This window comes from Erinaceus europaeus, chromosome 20, assembly GCF_950295315.1.
Source record: "Erinaceus europaeus chromosome 20, mEriEur2.1, whole genome shotgun sequence".
In the NCBI taxonomy this organism is placed as follows: Eukaryota; Metazoa; Chordata; class Mammalia; order Eulipotyphla; family Erinaceidae; genus Erinaceus; species Erinaceus europaeus.
Genome location: NC_080181.1, coordinates 29,969,225 through 29,993,509, shown reverse-complemented (window position 1 = coordinate 29,993,509; position 24,285 = coordinate 29,969,225). Strand labels below are relative to the sequence as shown.

Sequence of the window (24,285 nt, the reverse complement as noted above, 5' to 3'; positions counted from 1 at the left end):
AGCAAGGAGCCAGAAGGATGGGTCCCTCTCACTTATTCAGATCAGTGGCCTTTTACTCTGGCACTGCAGGAGAGATATACTGACGAACTACACAAGTTGATAAGAAAGGCTTCTTTGAACTCATTCTGTCTTTCTCTTTTTCTTTCTTTCTTTCTTTCTTTCTTTCTTTCAAAGGTTCTGACTTTCTTTTTTTAAGGTTTTTAAAATATTTTATTTATTTATTCCCTTTTGTTGCCCTTGTTTCATTGTTGTAGTTATTATTGTTGATGTCCTTGTTGTTGGATAGGACAGAGAGAAATGGAGAGAGGAGGGGAAGACAGAGAGGGGAAGAGTAAGACAGACACCTGCAGACCTGCTTCACTGCCTATGAAGCTACTCTCCTACAGGTGGGGAGCTGGGGGCTTGAACTGGGGTCCTTCCACTGGTCCTTGCACTTGCACCACGTGCACTTAACTCACTGCGTTACCACCCGACTCCCTAGGTTCTGACTTTCTTTCAGGGTTCTGACTGGGGCTCAGAGGACCATGTGACCCAGTGATCATATTTTTTCCCTTTTTATTTCCCCTTTATTTGATAGGACAGAAATTGAGAGAGAATGGAGAGACAGAGTAGGAAAGAGAGAGAAGAAAAGAGACACTGGTAGCACTGCTTCACCCCTTGTGAAGCGAATTCCTTGTAAGTTGGAGCTGCAGGCTTGAACCCAAGAACTCGTTGTGCTTGGTAACAAGTGAGCTCAACTGGGTGTACCACCACCTGGCCCCCAGGTTGATTTCTATTCAGCTTTAAAAGTGCCTACAGGAAAAACTTAGCACCAGCCTTTGCACCTGGGAGCCAAAGTTACAATGCCAAGGATGGCATTCACGCTGCTAGGCCTGCAGGCACTGCTAAATCCTCCACCACCACTTCCCTCCAGGGACCCTGACCCATGCTCAGAGCACCAGCCCCAAATCTGCAGACAGGGTTGAACTTGCCTCCAGTTGGTAGCTCCATGCCAGGCAGCCAGGAGCCACTCTGTGACTGTCATTCGGTCCCTGACTTTTTTGGACCATGCCTTCATTCGTCCACAACATCACACCCAGTTTCCATCACCCTAAAGCGATTCTTCATTTTATCAGGCAGCCAGTCTTGTTCAGGCCACGTATGTCTCCCTCACATCTCAGAAGCCTGACTCAGCTCCGGTTGTTGCTGGTACCCAAAGGTTTACTGAGTGGCAGGAACTCGGTTGATCTACCCAGCTAAAGCAGGTCTGTGCTAACAGCACTGAGCGAGGGGGAGTATGAGCTGAGCCCAGACTCCTTCTCTCTCCACTCAGCCTCTGTCATTGGTGTCACAAGTGGACTGACAGGAAGCCAGCCAGGCTCCTGGGGGAAGGTATGAAGAGGAGCGTTCAGCCTTCGAAGGAGAAATGGCCAGGTTTCTAGAAAGAGAAAAACTGCAGCACCACCTATCACTCCTTTCAGAGTCTCTCTCTGTGGTGGAAGGTGGGCAGGGTGCTGAAAAGGACAGTGCTAGTCCAGTTTTTCCTGGGTGACAGGAGTAGCCAGTTAATCAACCCTGGAGCAGCTCAGGGCCTGAGCCCCTGGGCGCTAATCACCCCCTTCCTGCAGCCCATCACTAATCAGTGCTGATTCCCTCAGAAATGTCCCGCCCTCTAAGCTGGATCAGGCTTGGGGGTTATGGATGTGGTGAGGGTAGGAGTTGAGGGGGCTGGGGGAGCAGGTCAGAGACTGGGTAGCCAACCTGCCAGAAGCCCCAGTCACCTTTTCCAGAAGGCAAGAAGCCCAGAAAGTCACAGCTTCAGCTACAGCCAGCTTAAAACAAAAACAGAGGAGGAGAAAAAATTGCCTGGGAATGTGGACTGCATTCTAACTAGTCCCACTGGGTCAATGCAATAGGGGTGGATTATTGCAGACAAGACCTGGGCTGCCTCTGTAATTCTGCAAGTTTGATAAGAGATAGCTGGCAGACTCTGGTTTCTTTCCCTTGAAAGAAAAAACAGATATCACCTTTGCTTGTCTGGCTGGCATGTTTGGGGTGGCGGGGGCTGGTAAATTCTTTGGGGACCATCTGCCTTAAAACTGGGCAACCTTATTCTATCCTAACACACTGAAAGCGAACTGGAGTTTTGCAGGGATGGGATTCACAAATCAGACCACTATGCTTCTTAGGGAAATTGAGCATCGGATCAGGTGTGTTAGACCTGAAATCTCTCTGCTGTCACCATCCCCAGCCCCAAATATAAGAAGTCACCCCAGAAAGTCAGATTGTCCTCTGGAGGATCCTACACCAATTTCTACTCATTGATTCAAGGATGATTCAAAGTATGAGCAAATATTATGCTTCCCTGAATTTATTTCTGATGAAAAAAAAAAAGATCCTGTATGCTAATTTATATGTAAATTCAGCATGGCCCTGGGGGTCCTGGCATACTGCCAGTAGGGCTGTTGATGGTGGAAGTTTGGCCATTGTTTTCAGTTCCTTGTCCCAGAGAGAAGAAAGACAAACCTTAGGCCAGATGGACATTCTGTTGGAGTTGGGGTCTCCCCTCTCCCTTCCTTGGACCCCTCACTCCCTTTACCTCTTGCCTAGTTTATTTCCATTTCTGTTGCCAGCTTGATGGAAGCTGTTTTCTTGAGGGTGCCTGACCCTGAATTCAAGTACCCTCACTGCCAGGGTTGGGGGTCTGGTTTTATTGGGTGCATGGACCAAGCAGGGGTGCATACCCCCACCCAAACACAAGCATGTGCACTCACACAGTCCCAGACACAGATGCTGCTTCACATTACATAAGAGGGGTCAATCAAGGATGCCTTCAAGTTGCCTCCTTCCTTCCTGCACCCACTGAGGTCTCTAGAGGAGAGCAGAGTAATGCTGATGCCAGTGCCTGCTGACACTGGGTGCAGTGGGCACCACTAAGTCTGTCCCTGCAAAATGCACCAAGGTGTACTGGATTGTCGGCTCCTCTCCTGTCATGGCTCCAGTGCCCGCCTCGCCTTCCACCTTGAGTCCCAGCCCACCGTACACATGTCTGCGTGCATCCCAGACTGTTCCTCTGATGCCTTGTGGGGGTCTGTCTGCACAACTGCCACTGCAGCCTATGCAGGGGGTCGGTGGCAGCCCCTAAACCTGTGCTCAGTGTTGTGTGATCAGGACTGCAAGCAGTGGGGACCCGAGGCCCTGAGAACTCCCCACTGCAGCAGAAGAGCAGAGGTGGGTCAGGCTCCCATGCTTCCCACACCAGCAGTCTGAACTTTCCTTTGGGAATTCCAGTGCACCAGCTTGGCTTGATCTTCCCCCTTCTGCCCACCTTCCTTCTGGGAGAATCCTGCTGCACCACCCAAGGAAAGTTTCCCTGCCTGTCACAACCCCCTCCCACAAGCCCAGGCATCTGTAATATGAAAGAGGCAAGCCAGACCCCTGACCCCTAAAAGACGGAGCAGATGGGAGCAAGCAGGCTGGGAGAGGTGAGCTGGGAGACAGCTGGGACCACACGCTGCAGCAAAAGGACTCAAGGTTGTGGAAGATTCTGAATGTGGCTCCCCAACACCCAACAGGGCATAGCCCCGACATCCAAGCACGTGGACAGGGAGCAGCCGCCCCTCAACCGCAGCCCCCCACCCCCAGCTCTTCCACTGCCCCTCCCACCGTGCTGATAAATAAACAGATAATTAGCATTTGACTCTTACTGCCTCTATCCCTTCAACTTGGAGAAGCTTTTGGAATTTCAGAGCCTTGTGTCTGTTAATTTCCCTGCCTTTTATCTACTGGCTTTCCACTCCCCAAACACACAGCCCCCAGGCCACAATACACACCCCCAAACACATGCAAAACTAATACAGTTGTCCTAGGCTGCAGCTACAAATTGACTCATCCCCTGTGCTGGATCTCTGAGCTTAGAACTGTAGGAGATGCCCAGTTAACTGATCATTTCTAGTCTGCCTTTGCTCCTTTATAGAAGCTTCGCAAGTTTACTGACCAATATTTAAAGTTGCCTCTTGTAAAATGTTCTTCCACTAAAAGAAGCAAAGCACGAACGACCCTCCCTGTTGCCCCCTCGGAATCTAGAATTCCTCCCAGCCCGGTTTACATTTGTGCTCTTCTGTGCATGTGTGCAAGAATGTGCACAAAGCCAAAGAGACCAGCCCAGAGCCAGCGTGCTCTTTATGGGAGCACAAGACACATTTTTACTTATGCATACACAGCCCCCCCCCCCCATTCCGCTAGCAGCCAGAATCCAATCAATATTCTCACAGCCTGGTCTGGAGAATGAAGTCCCAGCCATGCTGTTGAAACGCTCTCGCTCTCTCCTCCACCTGCAATCCGCGCAGCATAGCTGACTCGGGGAGTCTGCGAATCATTTAAAGCACACGGTACAATTCCTGGGTCTACAGTAGGCAAATCAATATAGCAAGCGCTTACCTTGAAAGAGAAACAGTGCAGCCAGCCCCGTGAAGATTGCCCAAGAGATAGAATTGTGCATTTTTGCCGGGATGGTTTTCATGATTTCTTCTTCTTCTTTTCTTCTTTCTCTTCTTTTTTGTCAGGTTCGGGTTTTGCTTCCTTTCTCTCCTGACAGAGTGTGTGGCTCGGAAGCTCCTGGAAGGAGATTTAAATCCACTGTTTTTGCTGAAGGACACAACAAGAAGCTGAGGGTGTGAGAGAGTGTGACTTCTCAGTAATTATCTCTACTCATACTCTGGCACTGAGACACATCGTACAATCTGGCCCTGGACAGCCCTCCTACAAGCTGCAATCATTGGTTCTAATCCAAGGATTGACAGAGCTACAATACACGCGCGGGGCGCGCGTGTGTGCGCGCACACACACACACACACACACACACACACACACCACTCAGGAATCATTTACTGGGCAAATCAGGCTAGTTGATTAAAGAGACAGGAGCCTGGAGAGATGGAATGATAAATGCCACTTTGCCCCTTCTATATTACTTTCATTTTTTAAACTGACAGTCTTAGAGCCCCAAAGCATGAAAAAAAAAGAAGAAAATCCCCTTTCCTCCAGTACCACCCCCCAACCCTCAACTGCCAACCCCCAGCTCCCCGGCCTCCTGAACTGAAATTCTCTTTGCACTGGAAAAATCCCACAGCCAGCAAGAGCTCACGGAAAATTTTAAAGGGACATTTTCATGCTCCGTGAAACTTACAGAGATGAGTCAAATTTCATTTGGTGGTGCCTAATTACCTCTGCGTTGAAAATATCAGTCAGTGACAGATTTTTTTTTTCTCCCTGTCATCTTTCCCCAAGCATCGACCTGCTGCTCCCTTTGCTTTGAAAAATAATAGGTAACTTTGTTGTTTTCTCCCTCTGTCACTTCTTTTTCAAATTACCTGCACCATGCCCACACCTAGTCTTCATTCATTTATTGCTTCAAGTTAAGCATGCATTCGGGATACAACAACAACAAAAAAAGAGGCTTCTGAGATTTCAGAACCCCAAGTCTGGCTAGGAAGAATTTTCTCCAAAAGAGAACAAAGCATGATTTTCCATGCCACAGCCAATCTAGAGTCACTAAAGTGAATAATGCCAGTGTGTGGTTTGAACTGCAGCAAGACAGAGCTAAGTGAGACATGTGGAAGGACTTTCTGAATGCAGACTCTGTTCATGATTATAAGATGCCCTCAGAGAGTTGTAGGCATTACTGTGTGTGTGTGTGTGTGTGTGTGTGTGTGTGTGTGTGTGTGTGTGTGTGTGTGTGTGTATCAAGTGGGTAAAGGAAGAATCAAAACCAGACAGAAATAATTAATGTCTTCTTGAGAGATACTCTTAAGTGTAAGACCCTGCCTGGTAGCTGATTCTAGATTTTGGATTCTTTTTTTTTTTCTTTTTTCCCTTTTGTTGCCCTTGTTGTTTTACTGTTGTCGTTATTATTGTTGTTGTTGCATGTGGGTGTGTGTTGGATGTGGATCTGTGGATGTGGGTTGACTTTACGTCTATCACTATCTACCTATATCTCTATACATTTTTTGCCCATTTGTTCCCCTTTGGTTCAGCCTTGACTTCCTTTCTAAGTCACACCTACCCTTTTTACTACTTTTGAGCATCCTTCCCATTTTCCTCTGCTCTCTCAGGTAAGAGAAACAGTGCCTGACATCCCATGGTGTTTCCCAGATTCGTCCCTTTCAGTGGTGGCATAAATAGGTTTTTTGCCTTCTCCAGCAGAAGTTGGGAAGCGAAAGCAGCACCCAACATAGATTTTGCAGCTGCTCATCTGAAGGCAGAGATACCTTGCTCAGAGCCAGTGGCCTCAACAAGCTCCTTTTCCAGGAATTCCTCAATATAAGCATGTGACTATCGTATCATATCATTCCTGCTTTTGTCTTCTTCTTCTTCTTCTTCTTCTTCTTCTTCTCCTCCTCCTCCTCCTCCTCCTCCTCCTCTTTCATCATCATCATCATCTTCTTCTTCTTCTCCTCCTCCTCCTCCTCCTCTTTCATCATCATCATCTTCTTCTTCTTCTTCTCCTCCTCCTCCTCCTCCTCCTTCCCCTTCCCATTCTTCTTCTTCTTCCCCTTCCCATTCTTCTTCCTCTTCTTCTTCTTCTTCTTCTTCTTCTTCTTCTTCTCCTTCTTCTTCTTCTTCTTCTTCTTCTTCTTCTTCTTCTTCTTCTTCTTCTTCTTCTTCTTCTTCTCCTCCTCCTCCTCCTCCTCCTCCTCCTCCTCCTCCTTCTCCTTCTCCTTCTTCTTCATGTTTCATTATGGTTTTAGGTCTTATATGCCACTCATAAAAGTCCATAGGTTGTTTTCTGGACCCAGGGATGTTATGGTTTTGTTTTTGTTTTTCTTTTAAATTGAATACAACTTGTTTATTTCCTTTAAATTGTTTTGACACATGAAATGTTTTTTAAGAATATGCCACTTGTGCACAGCAGTGAAAATCAGTACTTCCCCAAAACCCATGTGCTAATTTCCATGCATATGAATTTTAAAATTTCAGAACACAAGAGTATTTGGTGGATTTAGATTTTAGGACAGATTTATATTATATCTACGGGCATGCAGTTGAAGCAGAAATAGTGTGGCCATTTTGTGCAGGCCACCTAAGAGGTACAGTTCACCTGTGTGTGCCTATAACAAAAACAAAATGGCACCTTGCGGATGTGCAGCACAGAGACTTGGAGTAGAAGAAGCACCAGGATCTAGAGGCCACATACTTGGTCTCAGCTCTGCAAAGACATGGGGACAGCAGAGAGGTCACCTGACATCTGTGAGCTCCACCCTCTTGTCTGTAATATGAGAGATCTAGACTCATTCCTAAGGACGACGCCGTCTATTTGAAAGGTGTGCTCTGTTAATGGGTGTTTTCTCTTTCTCCTTATCATTAAATTCTAATTCACATGCCCATCAAAATGTCCTTGATATTGTGAACTCCCAATGGATAGGAACGTTATCTCTGTACTAGTCTTTTTTGTGCGTGGCTTAGCAGAGTGACATGAGTTAAATGCTTTGGAATGGCTGTGTGAAGAGTGATAACAGCTCTGAGCAGAAGGAAGGTGGCTCCCTTTTCTACCACCACCAGCATCTCCCATGAGTCATTAGTTAAGTCTTTAGTCCCTACCTGGAAAGACAGAGGCAGTAACATTTGTAAACATCCTCACTTCAGCCACAATAAACCTACGCATTGATTAAGTTCTTATTAAGCCACCCCATGTGTGGCAATTACAAATTAATAATTGAATTAATATTTATTGAGCATTTACTTTGTGCCAGGTTTGGCAGCGTCTTGTGTGCCATGCTCTAAATGTTCCCTATTATACTGGTGTCAAATCCATTTAACAGAAGAGGATGCTGGGGTCCCACAAGTACATAGCAGGGAAGCGAGGGGAGCCCTCAAACAAACCCAAACCTTTGTCTCTTAGGTGAACTGCTAAAGTGCCACCCTATGCTAAATTCCAATAGATATGAAACACTGTTATAACTTCTCTGCTATGTTTAATAACAACATGAGATGACAAATCCTATGAAACTGGCCTTTTTCCATACAGGAAAAACAGGAAAGCCTTTAAGTTGTCTCTACTATTATCTGAGTTGCAAATGATAATTTTACCATGATCACAGGAAGTTATTTTACCATGATCACATGGAAGAATTTTACCATGATCACATGGAAGTTATTTTTCACTGACTTTAATTAATTCATTAATTAATTAATTTTTAAGCTATCACATCACTCTGGACTTCTCCAGATTCAAAGGAAGTATGAGAGAGACACAGGGAGAGAAGGAAAAATCACTGTGGCACCAACACTCTCTCCAGCCCAATGGGGACCATGCTGGAATCTTAGAGGGTCATGTATATGACAAAGCAGGCACACTATCAGGTGTGTTATCGTAGCAGCCTTTTAATCTTTTATTTAAAAATTTTAAATATTTATTTATTTTCCCTTGTGTTGCCCTTGTTTTTTTAGTAGTTATTGTCGTTATTATTGTTGTTGTTATTGATGTTGTCATTGTTGGATAGGACAGAGAGAAATGAAGAGAGGAGGGGAAGACAGAGAGGGGGAGAGATATATAGACACTTGCAGACCTGCTTTACCGCCTGTGAAGCGACTCCCCTGCAGGTGGGGAGCCAGGGGCTCAAACCAGGATCCTCATGGCCGGTCCTTGTGCTTTGTGCCACGTGCACTTAACCTACTGCACTACTGCCTGACTCCCTTTAATCTTGTTTTTTAAAACTTTTATTTTTATGTATTTAGTTATTATGAGACAGAGAGAGAGAGAGAGAGAAAGAGAGAGAGAGAGAGAGAGACCAGAAGACCAGAACATTTCTCAACTCTGGTAAAAAGTGGTGCTGGAGATTGAACCTCTGGCATCTTGGGCATATAAGTTCTATGCTCCTACAAAGTAAAGTATTTATCTATCCCAGACATTTTCACTTTTCAACTTAAAAATTAGTACTTCACTATCATGCCACTAACCTGAATTCCCTGTGCAAAAGATCTCACCAATGTTTCCTGGAACCCCACTTCCCCATAGCCCTAACCCACTTGGGAAAGACAGAAACAGGCTGAGGGTACAGATTGACCTACGAATGCCCAGGTCCAGCAAAGAAGCAATTACAGAAGCCAGAACTCTGACCTCTGCACACCATAGAGACCTTTGGTCCATACTCCCAGAGGGATAAGGAATAGGGAAACTTTGAATGGAAGGGAGGGTATATGGCACTCCAGCAGTAGGAATTGTGTGAATTATACTCCTTATCCCACAATCTTATTGATCATTATTAAATCACTAACAGAAAAAAAAAGAAGTTGAAAAATAAGAAAACACCAAGTAGAACTTTGGACTGGGTTTGATGTATTACAGCAAAGTAAAAGATTCTGGGGTGAGGAGCATGGGGAGGGTTGAGGTCCTGGAACATGTGGGAAACTGAGAAATGTTACACATGCACAAATTACTATATTTTCTGTTGACTGTAAATCATCAGTCCCCTCAGTCAAGAAAAAAAAAAGCATTTCTTAAAATGGCTCAGGTATGTATATTTCATATATTTATGAGAGGGAGAGGTCAGGTAGTGCTCAACTCTGGCTTCCGCAGGGCTAGGAGTCAAATGTGGGACTCTATACATGCAAGTCTTGTGCTCTCTCACTTAGACATCTCTTCCATCATTTCTTTAGTTTTTTTCTTTAATATTTTTTCCATTTGGTTTCCCTTGATGTTGTTGTTGCCATTGCTGTTGTTTTTGTTGGACAGGATAGACAGACATAAACAGAGGACGGCAAGACAGAGATGGGGAGAGAAAGATAGACACCTGCACACCTGCTTCACCGCTTGTGAAATGACCCCCTCCTTAGGTGGGGAGTCAGGGGGTTCGAACTGGGATCCCTATGCCGGTCCTTGTGCTTCTCACCATATGCACTTAAGCCACTGAGCTACTGCCCAACCCCTTCAGTTTCTTTCTTTCTTCTTTTATGTTTAATGCAGTGCTGACATTTGAATCTGTGATCTCATACATGCACATTGCCACTAAGTCACTCACTTGGCCTAACTTTGTGCTCATGAAGAGAGATATAGAGATAGAGATGAAGATAGAAATGGAGATGAAGATGGAAATGGAGAAAAGCACTGTCCCCCCACCCACAGAAATCCTGTAGCTCTAATGCAGTGCCAAGGACCAAACCCAAGGGTCTCATTCAAGCAAGAAGGGCACTTTTCCACTGAGTCACTTCCCACTCCCAGATATGCATTTTCTGCCATGGATTTTTTTTCTCAAGTTCTTTGACAACTGGGGAAAAAAGTTATAATACACCTTGAAAGAGGGAGAGGCTGTCTAGAAGGCAGAGAAAGAATACTACAGGCAAGGGATGCCATAAATTAAAATTTTGAGCTGGAAATACACACATAAATCTTGTGCTCTAGAAAGCTCTCTGAGATCCCTCAGCTTGCTTTTCTGTGTTGCAATAAAATTTTTAAAGGGGTGGGGAGGAAAAAAAAAGAAAGAAAAGAAACCTAGCAAAATACTCTGCTCCATGTTACTTACTCTCTATACCTGTATACTGTAATGCCCAGCAGCACATGGCAGGCAACCGCAGAGGTATTTGTCATCATCAGTATGACTTGTTGACCCTGAGCATAGACAGAGGTGGCATTTAGCTGGGTTTGAATCCCATCGCTGGCCCCTGGAATTTGTGTCACCTCAAGTCTGTGTCTGAAACAGCAATTAGAAATTCAGTTCAGCTGTCACCATATAGCAAAACCAAACCAGCAATACATTTTCATTTGTTTTCCCGTTTCAGCCCAACTGAGATGGATGGGATCTATCAAGTGCTACTGGGAGTGGCTACCTGTGCTGTGAACTTGAACTCCTGGAGCTAACAGGAGTTACCCCTTGCACACTAGTTACATATACAGCAAAATATACCCTCAGGGATGGCTGAATAAAAGGTCTGATTTGAGTTGGGTGGGTTCTGGGCACTGCTAAGTGCCAAACTATATGGAGAACTGTGCTGGAATATGCCACAGAGAATGAATTTTCCCAGCAACTTTCACATTTCACACAAGGACAGGCTTAACTTCCCTCTGGAGGAGCCATCTTTTCCTCTCTTCTGCCATGAGGTTTCACACAATGCCACTCAGCTGCCCTGTTGGGCCTTTCTCACCTCACTGGTAACAGTTATGGATTGAAATGCTTCTTCTGGGCTGTACACACAATGCTGATTTTAAGAAGGCCCATCCCCAATGAAATGGAGTACCTAATGCAGTCAATGCTTCCCTTCTCATTTGCCATGGTGGTGTCTTCTGTGTCTTAGAGTTGGGAATCTTTACTTCCTCACTCCCATGCCCAGCTCCCAACCCAAGTCAGGATTATCTTGGTCCTTCCATATTGGGGAGGCCTGTGGCTGAGTGAGGAGTTTCAGTGACCTGCATGTGAGGCAATGACAAGCTCTGACTGGGGGAAGCCATGAATGGAGGGAGAACCTAAAAAACAACAAAGTCCCCTCCTCTGAGTTAGAAGGCTGAGGTCTCAATTTGCCTTTTGGATTCACCAGATGCAAGTTACCGCACCATTAACTTCCAGGTTCAAGGGGCAGAAGAAAATGAATGATCTTAAGACAAAATATTGTCAGGAAAGGGATTCTTATTCTGGGCAGAATGATATCCTCTCACCACCCACACTCCTTCAAGTTTAAAGAATTTCACTACAGATTTTTCTTTCTTTGTTTGCAGATGAAGAATAAGAAAGAGGCATAAGAAATAAGGCATAAAGAAGGGGAACCTGACGAGATCTTTAACTTCTGCAGAGAGAGCAGCCTGGATGACATTTCACACACTGTTCACCATTGGGAGACTTTAAGCCTCTGCAGAGTGGGCAGTGAGCTAGTACAAACAGGGATTGATTCTCAGGAAGCTGCCCTCATGACACACCTGTCACCTCACCAAACCACATAGTATTCAGGAAGGTCACCAAGGGGCCTGACTATTCCACTGTCCAAAGGCCAGCTGAACCTTGGCAGCAGATCTCATCGCCAGGAGGGAGAACTGAAGATTACACATGGGGCCAGAGGCCTGTCGGATGGCAAGCCCCCACAAGGAGGAGGAGGAGGAGGAGGAGGAGGAGGAGGAGGAGGAGGAGGAGGAGGAGGAGGAGGAAGGAAGGTGTGTGTGTGTGTGTGTGTGTGTGTGTGTGTGTGTGTGTGTGGTGCATGGGAGGGAATGAGAGAGAGAGGGTGTGGGGCAGTGTTTTTTATTTCTCTCAGCTATTATGGAAAGAACTGCGGGAGCTTAAATCTAAAGAGCAGCACTGAAATAATGTGCAGGACTTAACAAAAGCTGCTGCTCCACTCTGCTGTCTGCCCGCTGTGGCCTGCCTCAGCTGAGGCCCACTGTGGTGGGTGATCTCGTGGAACCTGGATGCTGGGGCACAGCCCTATAGGCAGGGGAGGAGGGGGTTGCATGCTCTCCTCACCTTTGGGGTTGAGCAGTGTGCTTCTTTTATTTCAGGGAGGGAAGAAGTCTTGGAGGGAAGATATCAGTCTCCTACTTCTTATTTTATTTTTATTTTATCAGAGCACTGCTCAGTGAACCTGAGAACTAGGAGCCTCAGGAGAGACTTTTTGCATAACCACTATGTTATCCCCTTTCCCATTCTCCTACTTTTAAAAGATGTTATCCCCGGAAAGGAACAGTTGCAGAGGACATATTGGCAACATCCCATCCCATATCCCATTGATGTGAATTGAATGAGTCTAGTGTCTGAATTTTGTGATTCTACTTTGAGATTTGAGTTAGAACTAGAGATTTCCCAATTTACTGAAAATTTGCCTCAGCTGATTTTAAAAAGAAAGTCTAACTCCTAACAGTGCAAAGATGAAGAATTCATGAATGTAAACCCACATTTCCACATAAAGAGAGTTTTGGGTGCTTTGTAACTAAAATTAGAGGAATTATCATTAGGTCTTGATTTCTATGAATTATCCACATCATCTCAAAAAGAAGTAATAGGACATAGTAGTGCAACAGAAAGAACTCAAGATCTAAAATCAGAAGACTTGGACTTGAGCCTAATTCCATTTATCAACTTCAATTCCGAGATCTTCAATTTTCTCATCTGGCCTCATCTCATCTCTCCCATCTCATCCACAAAGTGGAAATAATAATATCTACTTCACAGAGCTGCCGGGGATTAACCAAAATGAAGACGGTAAAAGCTCTTATACAATGTCAAATGCACACACTGGCTTCTTCATAATAGTCCTTATAATCAGCTCAACCAAAGGAAAAAAAAAAAGATAAAACTCAACTAAACTGCTGGGTAATATTTAACAAGAACTTCCCAGAGACACTGCATTCAGGATGCTTACTGCCAACAGCTTTATCTGCAAACTCCTGTAGAAGACCATCTCTCTGACTGGGTTTGAGTTTCTTTACAAAGCCTTGGTTGTGAAAAGAGAAATGGGAGTGAGAACAAAGGTAAGGGTGTGGTGTGTGCGAGTGCGCGTGCGCATGCGAGTGTACGTGCGCAAGGTGAACAGGCTGAGGAAGGACCTGAGAGAAGAGGAGCAGGATGGAGAAGCAGTGATGACCAATATGCTGTGTCTGGTCTTCTCAGTGATTCTGAATATTGCTTTACAAGGCAGGAGGTGGGAGAATTCATGGCAAGAGGAGCAGTGTAATGCTCTGTTCAAACACCATGTGCTGTCCCCCTGAGCTACACCAATGCCCTTTGTAGTGGATGGGAGAGAATGATTCTTTGAGGAGGGTATCTGTGGAGTCTGTCTGGGAGGTGACTAGCCTAGGCAACTACAGCTATTCATCAGAGACATTTGACTGATTCTAACCCACAGTAGAATATAGAAGAGGCATATAAAGACTTAAAATCAAATCAGGTGTCATGCGGAAGAATAATGGTACTTTCTCTAAGAAGCATGTATATATTTTTAATTTCAGAGTGAATTAAGTGCCTATAAAAAGTGTTGAATTGGCATCCTAGAAAGCTAGAGCCCTTGATTTATGCCCAGTAGAAAAAAGACAGAGACCTTTGCCTGAAATCATCCCTGAGTGCTCTGAGCCACCCACCTGGGCATTCTGCCTTTTGTCTGGCTCAGGACTGTGATCTTTTTCTGTTGAATGAGAGTTGTCCCCACGGTTCTGTAGAAGGTTTTGATTAGGGTGAGATAAGAGATAGATGCTAGGGAAACAAATGAAGTGGAATTCCCTTGCACAAAACATGCCTGTGACTATTGCTTGAGACAACAAGATGTTGTCTTTCTCAGAGTGAAGTTTCTATTTTCAAAGGATGTTGGCATCTTTCACTTCACAATCTTTACTAAAAATATCTAAGGTCTTTGTCTTTTTAAAAAAATATTTATTTATTCCCTTTTGTTGCCCTTGTTTTATTGTTGTAGTTATTATTGTTGTCGTCCTTGTTGGATAGGACAGAGAGAAATGGAGAGAGGAAGGGAAAACAAAGATGGTAAGAGAAAGACAGACACTTGCAGACCTGCTTCACCACCTGTGAAAAGACTCCCCTGCAGGTGGGGAACCAGGGGCTCGAACTGGGGTCCTTATGCCAGTCCTTGCACTTTGCAATTAACCTGCTGCGCTACCGCCCAACTCCTGGATCTTTGTCTTTGTGCTGGGAGATGGGAAAGGATCAGGTAGTCAATATGGGTGGAATCGCTCCAGGAAATGACAGGCCTAAAAATAAGACCTAGGATTCCTTCTGGAGTGAGAGAAGATAAAGAGAGAGGCTGCTAGTCAAAAAGGATAAGGTGCCAATGGGGGTGAGTTGGAACCGTGGTCACCTAACTTCTCCCATTTTAACACTGGCTCAGATATTAGCCATCACTGAGCAAGGAGGAGCAAAAGAGAACACACACACACACACACACACACACACACACACACACACACACACACATCATATAATGACAACAGTAATATCATAAGCAAAAAGAACACTTCATGAGGGGGCCAGGCAGTAGAGTAGCCAGTTAAGCGCACATGGTGCAAAGCACATGGACTGGCATAGGCATAAAGATCCTGGCTCTAGTCCCCGATTTCTCACCTACATGCTTCACAAGCAGTGAAGTATGTCTGCAGGAGTCTATCTTTCTCTCCCTCTCTGTCTCCCCCTCCTTTCTCAATTTCACTCTGTCCTATCCAAAAGCAATGACAGCAACAACAACAATGATAAACAAGAAGGGCAACAAAAGGGAAAAAATAGCCTCCTGGAGCAGTGGATTCATAATGCAGGCATCAAGCCCCAGTGATAACCCTGGGGACAAATAAAAATTCAAAAAAAACAAAAAAAAGAACACTTCATGAACAAAAAAAGTATCAAGCTGGGGGCTGGGGACTGGGTGATGGCACAACTGGTAAAGCATACAAGTTGCTATGTGCCAGGACCTGGGTCCTCACCTGCGGGGGGGGGGGGGGCAGCTTCACAAGCCATAGAGAAGACTGCAGATGTCTCCCTGTCTCACTCTTCCTCTATCTCTCCACCTATTTCTCTCTGTCTCTTCCATAATTTAAGCATATAACAAAAATATAGACACACACACACACACACACACACACACACACACACACACACACGACCAAAAACCAAAACCTACTAAGATAAACGAGAGGCAGAGAAGCTGACTAGATGTATAATTATTGAGGTGATACAGAGTGGGGTTAGCCCCAAGTCCTCTTTTCATTTCCTTTTTCTTTTTCTTTTTTGAATTTTGGCTCCAGGGTTATCACTGGGACTTGTTGCTAACACTACCAATCCACTGTCCCTGGAGGCCATTTTCTTCATTTTATTTGATAGGACAGTAAAAAATTGAGATAAGAAGGGGAGATAGATAGGTAGATAGATAGACAGACAGACAGACAGATAGATAGGTGATAAGTAGATAGGTAGGTGAGTGTGTGAGTGTGTGTGAGAGAGAGAGAGAAAGAGAGAGACCTACAAACCTGCTTTGCCACTTATGAAGCACCCCCCCCCCCGTCACTGAGGAGCCAGTGGCTTGAACCCAACCTTGCACAGGTCCTTACACTTAACCAGGTGCACCACGGCCTGGAAATACCCCCCCACACACACACACACACACTACCACCACCACTCTGCTTTTCCATAAAGCTGACTTCAGTTGTGTGAGATGCAGAGGCTCCATCAGTGAACTGGGGGAGTGTAAACAGCCTCATTGGATTGAATATATCCTGGTACAAAAGCACTGGCACTTGGTAAGCACAGAATACATTAGTTCTCTTATTTAAAGGCATTTGTTTTCAACCAGCTAGAGAAAGAAAATTACTTAGGGGAGAAGATCTACAGTCCAGATGCCACCAGGATGCTGGCCAGGCTTCCCTGGATTGAAGACCCCACCAATGTGTCCTGGAGCTGAGCTTCCCCAGAGACACACCTTACTAGGGAAAGAGAGAGACAGACTGGGAGTATGGACCGACCAGTCAACGCCCATGTTCAGCGGGGAAGCAATTACAGAAGCCAGACCTTCCACCTTCTGCAACCCTCAACGACCCTGGGTTCATGCTCCCAGAGGGCTAGAGAATGGGAAAGCTATCATGGGAGGGGGTGGGTTATGGGGATTGGGTGGTGGGAATTGTGTGGAGTTGTACCCCTCATACCTTATGTTTTTGTTCATTAATCCTTTCTTAAATAAAAAATTAATAAAATAAAATAAAATAAAAAAGATAAGCCTTAAAAAAATCAAATATTGATTTCCATGAATAGTGATGCCCAGGTCCTTTTTGAATTGGAAGGATTTACAAAGGTTGTTATGGTGTGCTTTGCTCTTCTTTAATTTTCTTCTCACTTTCAGTGAACAGAGCCAGGAAGATAGCTCAGCAGGTAGGGGACATAAAGTCCAGCACCACATGGGAGTGCCACAGCACCAGGAGAAGCTCTGTGGCGCAATGCATCTTCCTGTTTCTTTTTCTACCTGAATAAAATATGTCAGCACAATCACACATGTATGAGGCACTGGCTCTTAAAAACATAATAAAACTGAAATGTCAGGGGGCGGGTAGTGTATTAAAGAAACCAGACTTGCATAGAGTCCAGAGTTCAATTTCTAACACTACATATGCCAGAGCGATGGTCCCTTTCTCGGAATAAAATAAACTTTTAAACATGAATTGTATTGACTCTCCCCCACCCCACCCCACCCCACCCCACCTTTTTTTTTTCAAATTAAGAGTAAATTCTTGACAGCTGAATCTGACTTAATTTTAAGCATTTCACCTAGGAAATTACTCTTGGGTGGTATATGTGACAAAACATAGAACTGCCTTCCAATTGACCACTAAAAGACAAGAGAAGTTATTTCATCTGGAGCATGACTCCCTGCATCCCTCTAATTCAAAAGGGAGGTAGGCCTGTTCCCAGAAGAAGGGGGGGATTCTAGGGCCTCCAGGAGCAACTTCCTCTCATGGCTAATGGAAGCTGCACACACAGATATGGTTCTTCCACTGCAGCCCAGAAACATCACCATGGGACAGGAAAGGCTTCTGTGAGAAGCAGTGGCTCTATCGAGTGTGTTGGTGTTTGAAGTTATTAGAAATGAAACGTTTGCTGAAATGTCACCGCACAAGTTAAGGCACCTACACGGGGATACAAGGTGTGATTCGTAATACAAACTGAAAGTAGCCACACATCCACACTCGCACACACTCACAGATATACTTGCCCTATTTCTCTTACAGTTATGTTTATTTCATTTACAGTCTTAGTTCCATCTAAATTGCATATGAAAGGGAAAGTACTGGAAAGTCAGCCAGAATGTTAATGCTTATGTTGGAATTCTGGTGTGCCCTTTGCACCTTTCATTTTCTTCCCCAACTTCAAGGTGGGAAAAAAGTGGGTGCACTTAAGTGGAGTGATTCCATTGCAGTGTTCCAGGACCCAGGATCAAGCCTCTGGTCCCCACTGGCGGGGGTGGGGGGGGGGGAGTAGGGGGTAGGTTGGTGGTTGTGGAAAACTTCATGAGCAGTGAAACAGGGCTTCAGATGCCTCTTTGTCTCCCGCTCTACCTCCCCCTTCCCTCTCAATTTCTCTCTGTCCCTACTGTAAATAAATAAAAAATACTTTTAAAAAGATGTGGAAAAGTGAACAGTCAAAAGATCAGGGTATCATGGTAGAATGGAATCAGAAAGGAAATTCCTGAGGTCTGACCTGCGGTGCTCATGTTACAATTATTGTTTCCAAATGACGTTTTGACTTAGAAACTGGTTGTTGAGATTTAAAAAAGGTTGGCCATCTTTATTTCCTTTCTATAGGCTATACAATGGTGCTGTGCTTCTCTGTAAAATTACAAAGACTAAAAGACGTCTTTATACATCACACTATCAGAGAATATTTATGGGAGACTAAGCCTTGTTGGGATAGGTCCAGTGTCTTAACCCACAGAGATTAAGTTTTTGCAATCTAAGGTTCGATCCTGATCTGGTAACACCTACTATGAGCTAGACACTTCTCAGTACTACAGCTGCAACTACTAGCAAACTGGTAGATAGTATAAAGGTGTCAGTCTATATAAGCACGAGCATTACTTTATTAAAATGCAAAGGTTGCTCATTGAGGGGCAAAATCTCATTTTGAGTTCTATAATAAGGAAACACAAAATCAGACAATATAGGAATATTCAGGCAAAAGTATAACTGGATAAGACTGATATTACTATTAATGGAAAGAAGTAAAAGTTCATGTGAAAGACTAACTAATACAAACAAGATGAGTAGTTCAATTCATCAAGAAGAAATAGAAGCTTGAATGAAACCAACAAATTTCTGACAAAAAATAAACAACAACAAACAAACCACTTTTGCATATGCAAGGGGTATATACAATTAAACAATGAGTAAAATGTTAACACAACTTTCAGGAAAGAAAAGATCATCCAAAGGAGGGCTGGGAATGCTGGAGGGGGTCAGAGACCTAGTGTGCTGTTGGTAGATGATGAGGCCAGTTCGGTGGAAGGTGATGATGTGTTGCCCTGATGCCCATCTTTGGGGGATGTGCAACTCTATCCCCTATGACAACAATCCTGTAAATCAGCAACAAAGTGATCTTGAAATTGAATAAAAAATAAAACTACAGAGAAGTATGGATGCTACTGGGAAGAGGAAAATCCTCATCTAAAGAGCAATTCTGGGGCCAAGTGGTGAATCCTCCATTAGAGCTGTCACATTACCGTGCATGAGGACCCAGGTTCAAGCCCTAGGCCCCCACCTTTGAGGGGGGAAGCATCATGAGCAGTGCAACAGTGTTGCAAGTGTCTCTTATTCTCTCTGGCTTTCTTGGTGTGTCTCTGATCTTCAATTAAAAAAAAATGGGGTGGTGGTAGCGCACCTGGTTAAGCACACATAGCGCAAAGTGGAAGGATCCAGGTTGGAGCCCCTGGTTCCCCATCTGCCAGGGGGTCACTCTGCAAGTGGTGAAGCAGGTCTGCAGGTGTCTATTTTCCTCTGCCCCTCTGTCTTCTCCTCCTCTCTCAAGTTCTCTCTGTTCTATCCAACAACAACAATAATAACAGCAACAAAAATGGGGGAGGGAAGGAAAGATGGCTGCCAGGAGCAGTGGATTTTTAAGGCAGGCACTGAGCTCCAGTGACAACCTTGGAAGCCAAAAAAACAAAAAACAAACAAACAAAAAAAAACATAAAGCCATCAGAAGCAGTGGAGTCCTTCAGATACCCCAGCCCTAGCAATAGTCCTGGTGACAAAATGAATAAATTGAATGCAAATCATAAACTATAAAAGAATGAAAACATTGTATCTTAAGTCATCTGGAATGTGGCCATAGAAAATGTATAGACTTAAATGACATGATCAGCTAACAAGAGAGACCAGAAATTAATTCAGTAGGCATACCAACCTGTGAGAAGTATTTGTTTGTTACAAATAATAAACAAAATACCAAATGAGAGCAACCTCTTTAAACAAGAGACTTGCTGTCACTGATGCTGTAGTTGCTTTCCTTTATAGAGAAAGAAGTTCAGAGATAGGCGGTTCCTGGAATTGGCTTAGTGCTTAAACAACGGTTTTGCAATTCTATTAGTTGTTTGCCTTAACTCTCAAGATGCCTGAGCACATTCCAGAATGGAGAGAAAGAGAAAACTAAAGAATGTTTTTAGTCCTTCTCTGCCTCATTTTATTACAAAAGTAAGATTCCTCTGTGATCAACCATCCCACACATAATCCTAGTAGTTTTAAACCAAAGGTTGCCAGAACTATAGCAAGAAACCTATCTAACTCACAAGAAAAATTGGAAAATGAGTAGTTGAATTGAATCAGTGGAAGAAATAAATGAATAGAGAGGGTGAAAGGAAAAAAAAACAAATAAAAACAGGAAACTTGATCAACAAAAATTAAGTCTGGGTGGTCAGGCGGTAGCACAGCCGGTTAAGCGCAGGTGCAAGGATCCATGTTAGGATTCCGGTTTGAGCTCCCGGCTCCCTACCCGCAGTGGGGTTGATTCACAGGTGGTGAAGCAGGTCTGCAGGTGTCTGTCTTTCTTTCTCTCTCTCTCTCCCTTCCTCTCTCCGTTTCTCTCTGTCCTATCCAACAACAATGACAACAACAAGGGCAATAAAAATAGCCTCCAGGAGCAGTGGATTAATAGTGCAAGCACTGAGACCCAACAATAATAACGCTGGGGGAAAAAAAAATCAAGTCTAGTTATTTAAAGGACCAGTAAAGTAGACAAGACAGACTTGCATGTTCAAAAGAAAGGTATTATACAAGCAGTATTAGAAATAAACAAATTTATCAAATTTTAAATGTAGCAAGAATAGTAGGTACAATATTATGTCAATACTTTTGAATATCTAGATGATATAGAAGATTTCTTAGAAGTAAGCAATTTCCAACATTAACTCAGCAGCAGCAGCAGCCCTGAATAGAACTATAATCATCTGATGCATTTCAAAATGTATCTACCAGAATATTAGAAAGAATACAATGAAGTCTCATTACATAAAGGAATTATATACAGTCAAAATTATCTTTGAAAATCCCTTAGGAATTCAGTACAATCTTTCCTTTAAAATTGAAAGATTTCATTGGCTTTGGAGGTGGATCAAAATTGAACTCACCTGTTTAAATTTAGAGCCATGTTGAAAGAAAACACATTATCTTTGGTACTTAGATATTAGAATCACATTTATCTTTGGGGAATGTACACAGGAATGGAAGCCATCTGAAGGAACAACATACTTATAACTCCCATTTCATTCCTGTTCTAGGCTGGAATAATCTGTCCTAATACAGGGTTTAGAATAATATTCATGTGCCTATATGAATTTAATTTGTAATAAGCATTGCATTTTTATCAGGAAGGTAGGAATGTATTATTGAATAAGTAGTGTTAGGATAGTAGTGGTTTTCTATGCAAGTGATTGAAGGGGAGAGAGAGAGTGAAGAGAATTAGAGAATCTTCTTTATCTTGTATTAGAACTTAGGGGATCTGGCGGTGCTGCACCGACTGGTTAAGCACACATAGTACTACGAGGAAGGACCATGAATTCTGCTTCATGAATGGTGAAGCAGGTCTGCAAGTGTCTCTCTTTCTCCCTCCCTCTCTATTTCCCTCTCCCCTCTCAATTTCTCTCTGTCCTGTCAAATTGAAAAAAAAAAAAAAAACACAGCCTCAGGGAGCAGTGGAAACCCTGGAAGGGAGAAAAAAATAATTCAGAATGGATTGAAAGGTTTAAGGTTAAAAACAAAATTCTTAAGGACCGGCATAAGGATCCCTGTTCGAACCCCGGCTCCCCACCTGCAGGGGAGTCACTTCACAGGCGGTGAAGCAGGTCTGCAGGTGCCTGTCTTTCTCTCCTCCTCTCTGTCTTCCCCTCCCTCTCTCCATTTCTCTCTGTCCTATCCAACAACGACAACAACAATAATAACTACAGCAATAAAACAACAAGGGCAACAAAAGGGAATAAATAAATAAATAAAATAAATATTAAAAAAAATTAAAAAAAAAACAAAATTCTTATAGTCTTTGAAGAAAATATCAGAGACTGTATTTTTAATTTGTATATCAAAAGATTTTCCAAAGTAAGATACAAAACCTAGAATTTACAAAGGAAAAGATTGACAGGTTTTTCCATACAAAAATTATAAATGTCTGCATGACAAAATGACTGTAAACAATGTTAAAAGACACATAAAAGAAATATTGGTGCAGTGGAATAATATTTTGATATGATAATGGATTTTTTTTCTCTCTGGTTTCCAGTGATACTTTCTACCTATGCCCATGAACAGCCCCTCCTCACTTTGGCAGCACAAGGATGTTCTATTCTCATTGCCTGAGAGAACAGATGACACAGCATAATGCAGAGAACAAAGGAGTCAGTTCTCGGTTTTTGAATTTCAAAAGCCCAGAATATGGCATTAAAAAAAAGGCTATTTGAAGAAAAAAAATTATGTTTGCAACTATTCTCAGTCTCAAGATTTGACTTGATTGTCTTGGTTCTCAATCAAGATTCTACTGGCTCTGAGAAGAAAAGGAATTGAAAAGGAAATAAGAGGTATTGAGAACGTATTAAAGATGTCCTGTGCCTCATCTGTCCTTGGGTGTGTGTGTGTGTGTGTGTGTGTGTGTGTGTGTGTGTGTGTGTGTGTGTGTGTGTGTGTGTGTGTGTTGCCAGTTGAGAGAAAAGAACCAAAGAGTCTTTTATCTCTTTTACCTAAGCAGAGAGTACAGATGACTAAGACCCCTTGTGTCCTAATTCCTTCACCCAGTCTGGTGTCACTGGGGATAACTGCAGTGGGAATAACTGTATGGTAGGTAGTTCTGGGATGACAGAGTCAACATGTTCTAACAGATTTCTTTCATACTCAACATGTCAAATTATCCCATTTCACCAAATAATGGAACTAACGTACTGAGCAAACTCACCTTGATACAAACAAAAGTTTATTCATCTCTAACTTAAGGACCAAGAAGAAGAACCACATACTACAGGGTATTTCTCAAAGGATGTAGTATGAACAAAAGGTGACCTAGGACCATGAGCATCCTACCCCATCCACCCTCACCCCACCCCACCCCCCACCATCTTCTTGATGTCTTAAACCCTAAAATCTAACCCCAATCTAAGTGGTATAAGATTCCACTTCTGCCATCTAGTGGAGAGGGTTGAAATCAAACTAAATTAGAGAAGTACAGTTTGAAACTCATTACATCTGATACTCATTGGGTATCAGAATATATAAGACTGTCCACAAACCATTATCGCAAAACCTGTTAGCAGCCGGATTTTCAAGGAAGGTGACTGTGAGATGGAGAAGATTGTGATGGGTAGTTTTAGAATGTCAGCACAGAAGAAGCCGTCACCTACAATGCCTCTCCAATTTCATCCACACCCCAGCATAAACAAAAGCAGGCAGGTAACACCCATGTTCAGCGGGGAAGCAATTACAGAAGCCAGACCTCTACCTTCTGCACCCCATAATGATTCTGAGCCCATGCTCCCAGAGGGATAAAGAATAGGAAAGCTTTAAAGGATGGGGATGGAAAACGGAGTTCTGGTGGTGGGAATTGTGTGGACTTGTACCCCTCTTTTCCTATGGTCTTGTCAAAATTTCCATTTGTAAATAAAAAATAAAATCAAAAAGCAGGCAGGTAACAGACCACACACAGAAAGAAGACGCAAAAGACACCCACATGGGAAGATGACCAAGTTGGCCAATAAGCAAAGATAACTAATTTTTAAATAGTAAGAGTCTCCATTCCACTTTCCGCCAGGTATAAGTTGTCAATATTTTTAAAATATTAATAATACCAAGGACTGTTTGATAGGTGGAAGAAAAGAGCCTTCATTTTCTTTTTTTTTTCCCCGCCACCACCCCCAAGAGCCTTCATTTACACACATTGTTAGCTGGTGTCAACATTTTAAATGTGTTTTTCCTTTTACTCAGCAGTTCTACTTCTAGGTTCTCTGCTCTGGAGAAATTGGCAGGGTTTTGAGAAATCATCTACAGGTGTGTTTACGACATCATGGCCCATAATAATGGAAACAAGGGCCACCTAGGTATTCACCAGAAAGGCCATTTGGAAATGCATTCGTTCTTTTTTTATCTTTATTTTTATTGGATAGAGACAGCCAGAAATTGAGAGGAATGGGGAGGTAGGGAGAGAGAGAGAGAGAGAGAGAGAGACACCTGCAGCCCTGCTTCACCAATCATGAAGCTTTTCCTCTGCAGGTGGGGACCTGGGGCTTGAACCCGGGTCTTTGCTCACTGTAACATATGCGTTCAACCAGGTGTGTCACCACCTGCCCCGAAATGCATTTTATCTTACATTCTACAGA

At 43.5% G+C, this 24,285-nt stretch overlaps 1 protein-coding gene across 3 annotated transcripts in view; it reads right to left on the bottom strand.

Moving 5' to 3' along the window:
- The window catches only part of NTM (neurotrimin), a 1,300,688-nt gene extending 1,295,841 nt beyond the window's left edge, over positions 1-4,847 (bottom strand). The window contains exon 1 of one of the 3 annotated variants that reach the window (XM_060180190.1): positions 4,420-4,847. In XM_060180190.1, coding sequence (XP_060036173.1) covers positions 4,420-4,501 — 82 coding nt within the window. In that variant the 5' untranslated portion in view covers positions 4,502-4,847. The remainder of the gene's footprint in view (positions 1-4,419) is intronic. The other 2 variants (XM_060180189.1, XM_007539606.3) reach the window with 2 other exon arrangements.
- Positions 4,848-24,285: the final 19,438 nt, after the last annotated feature.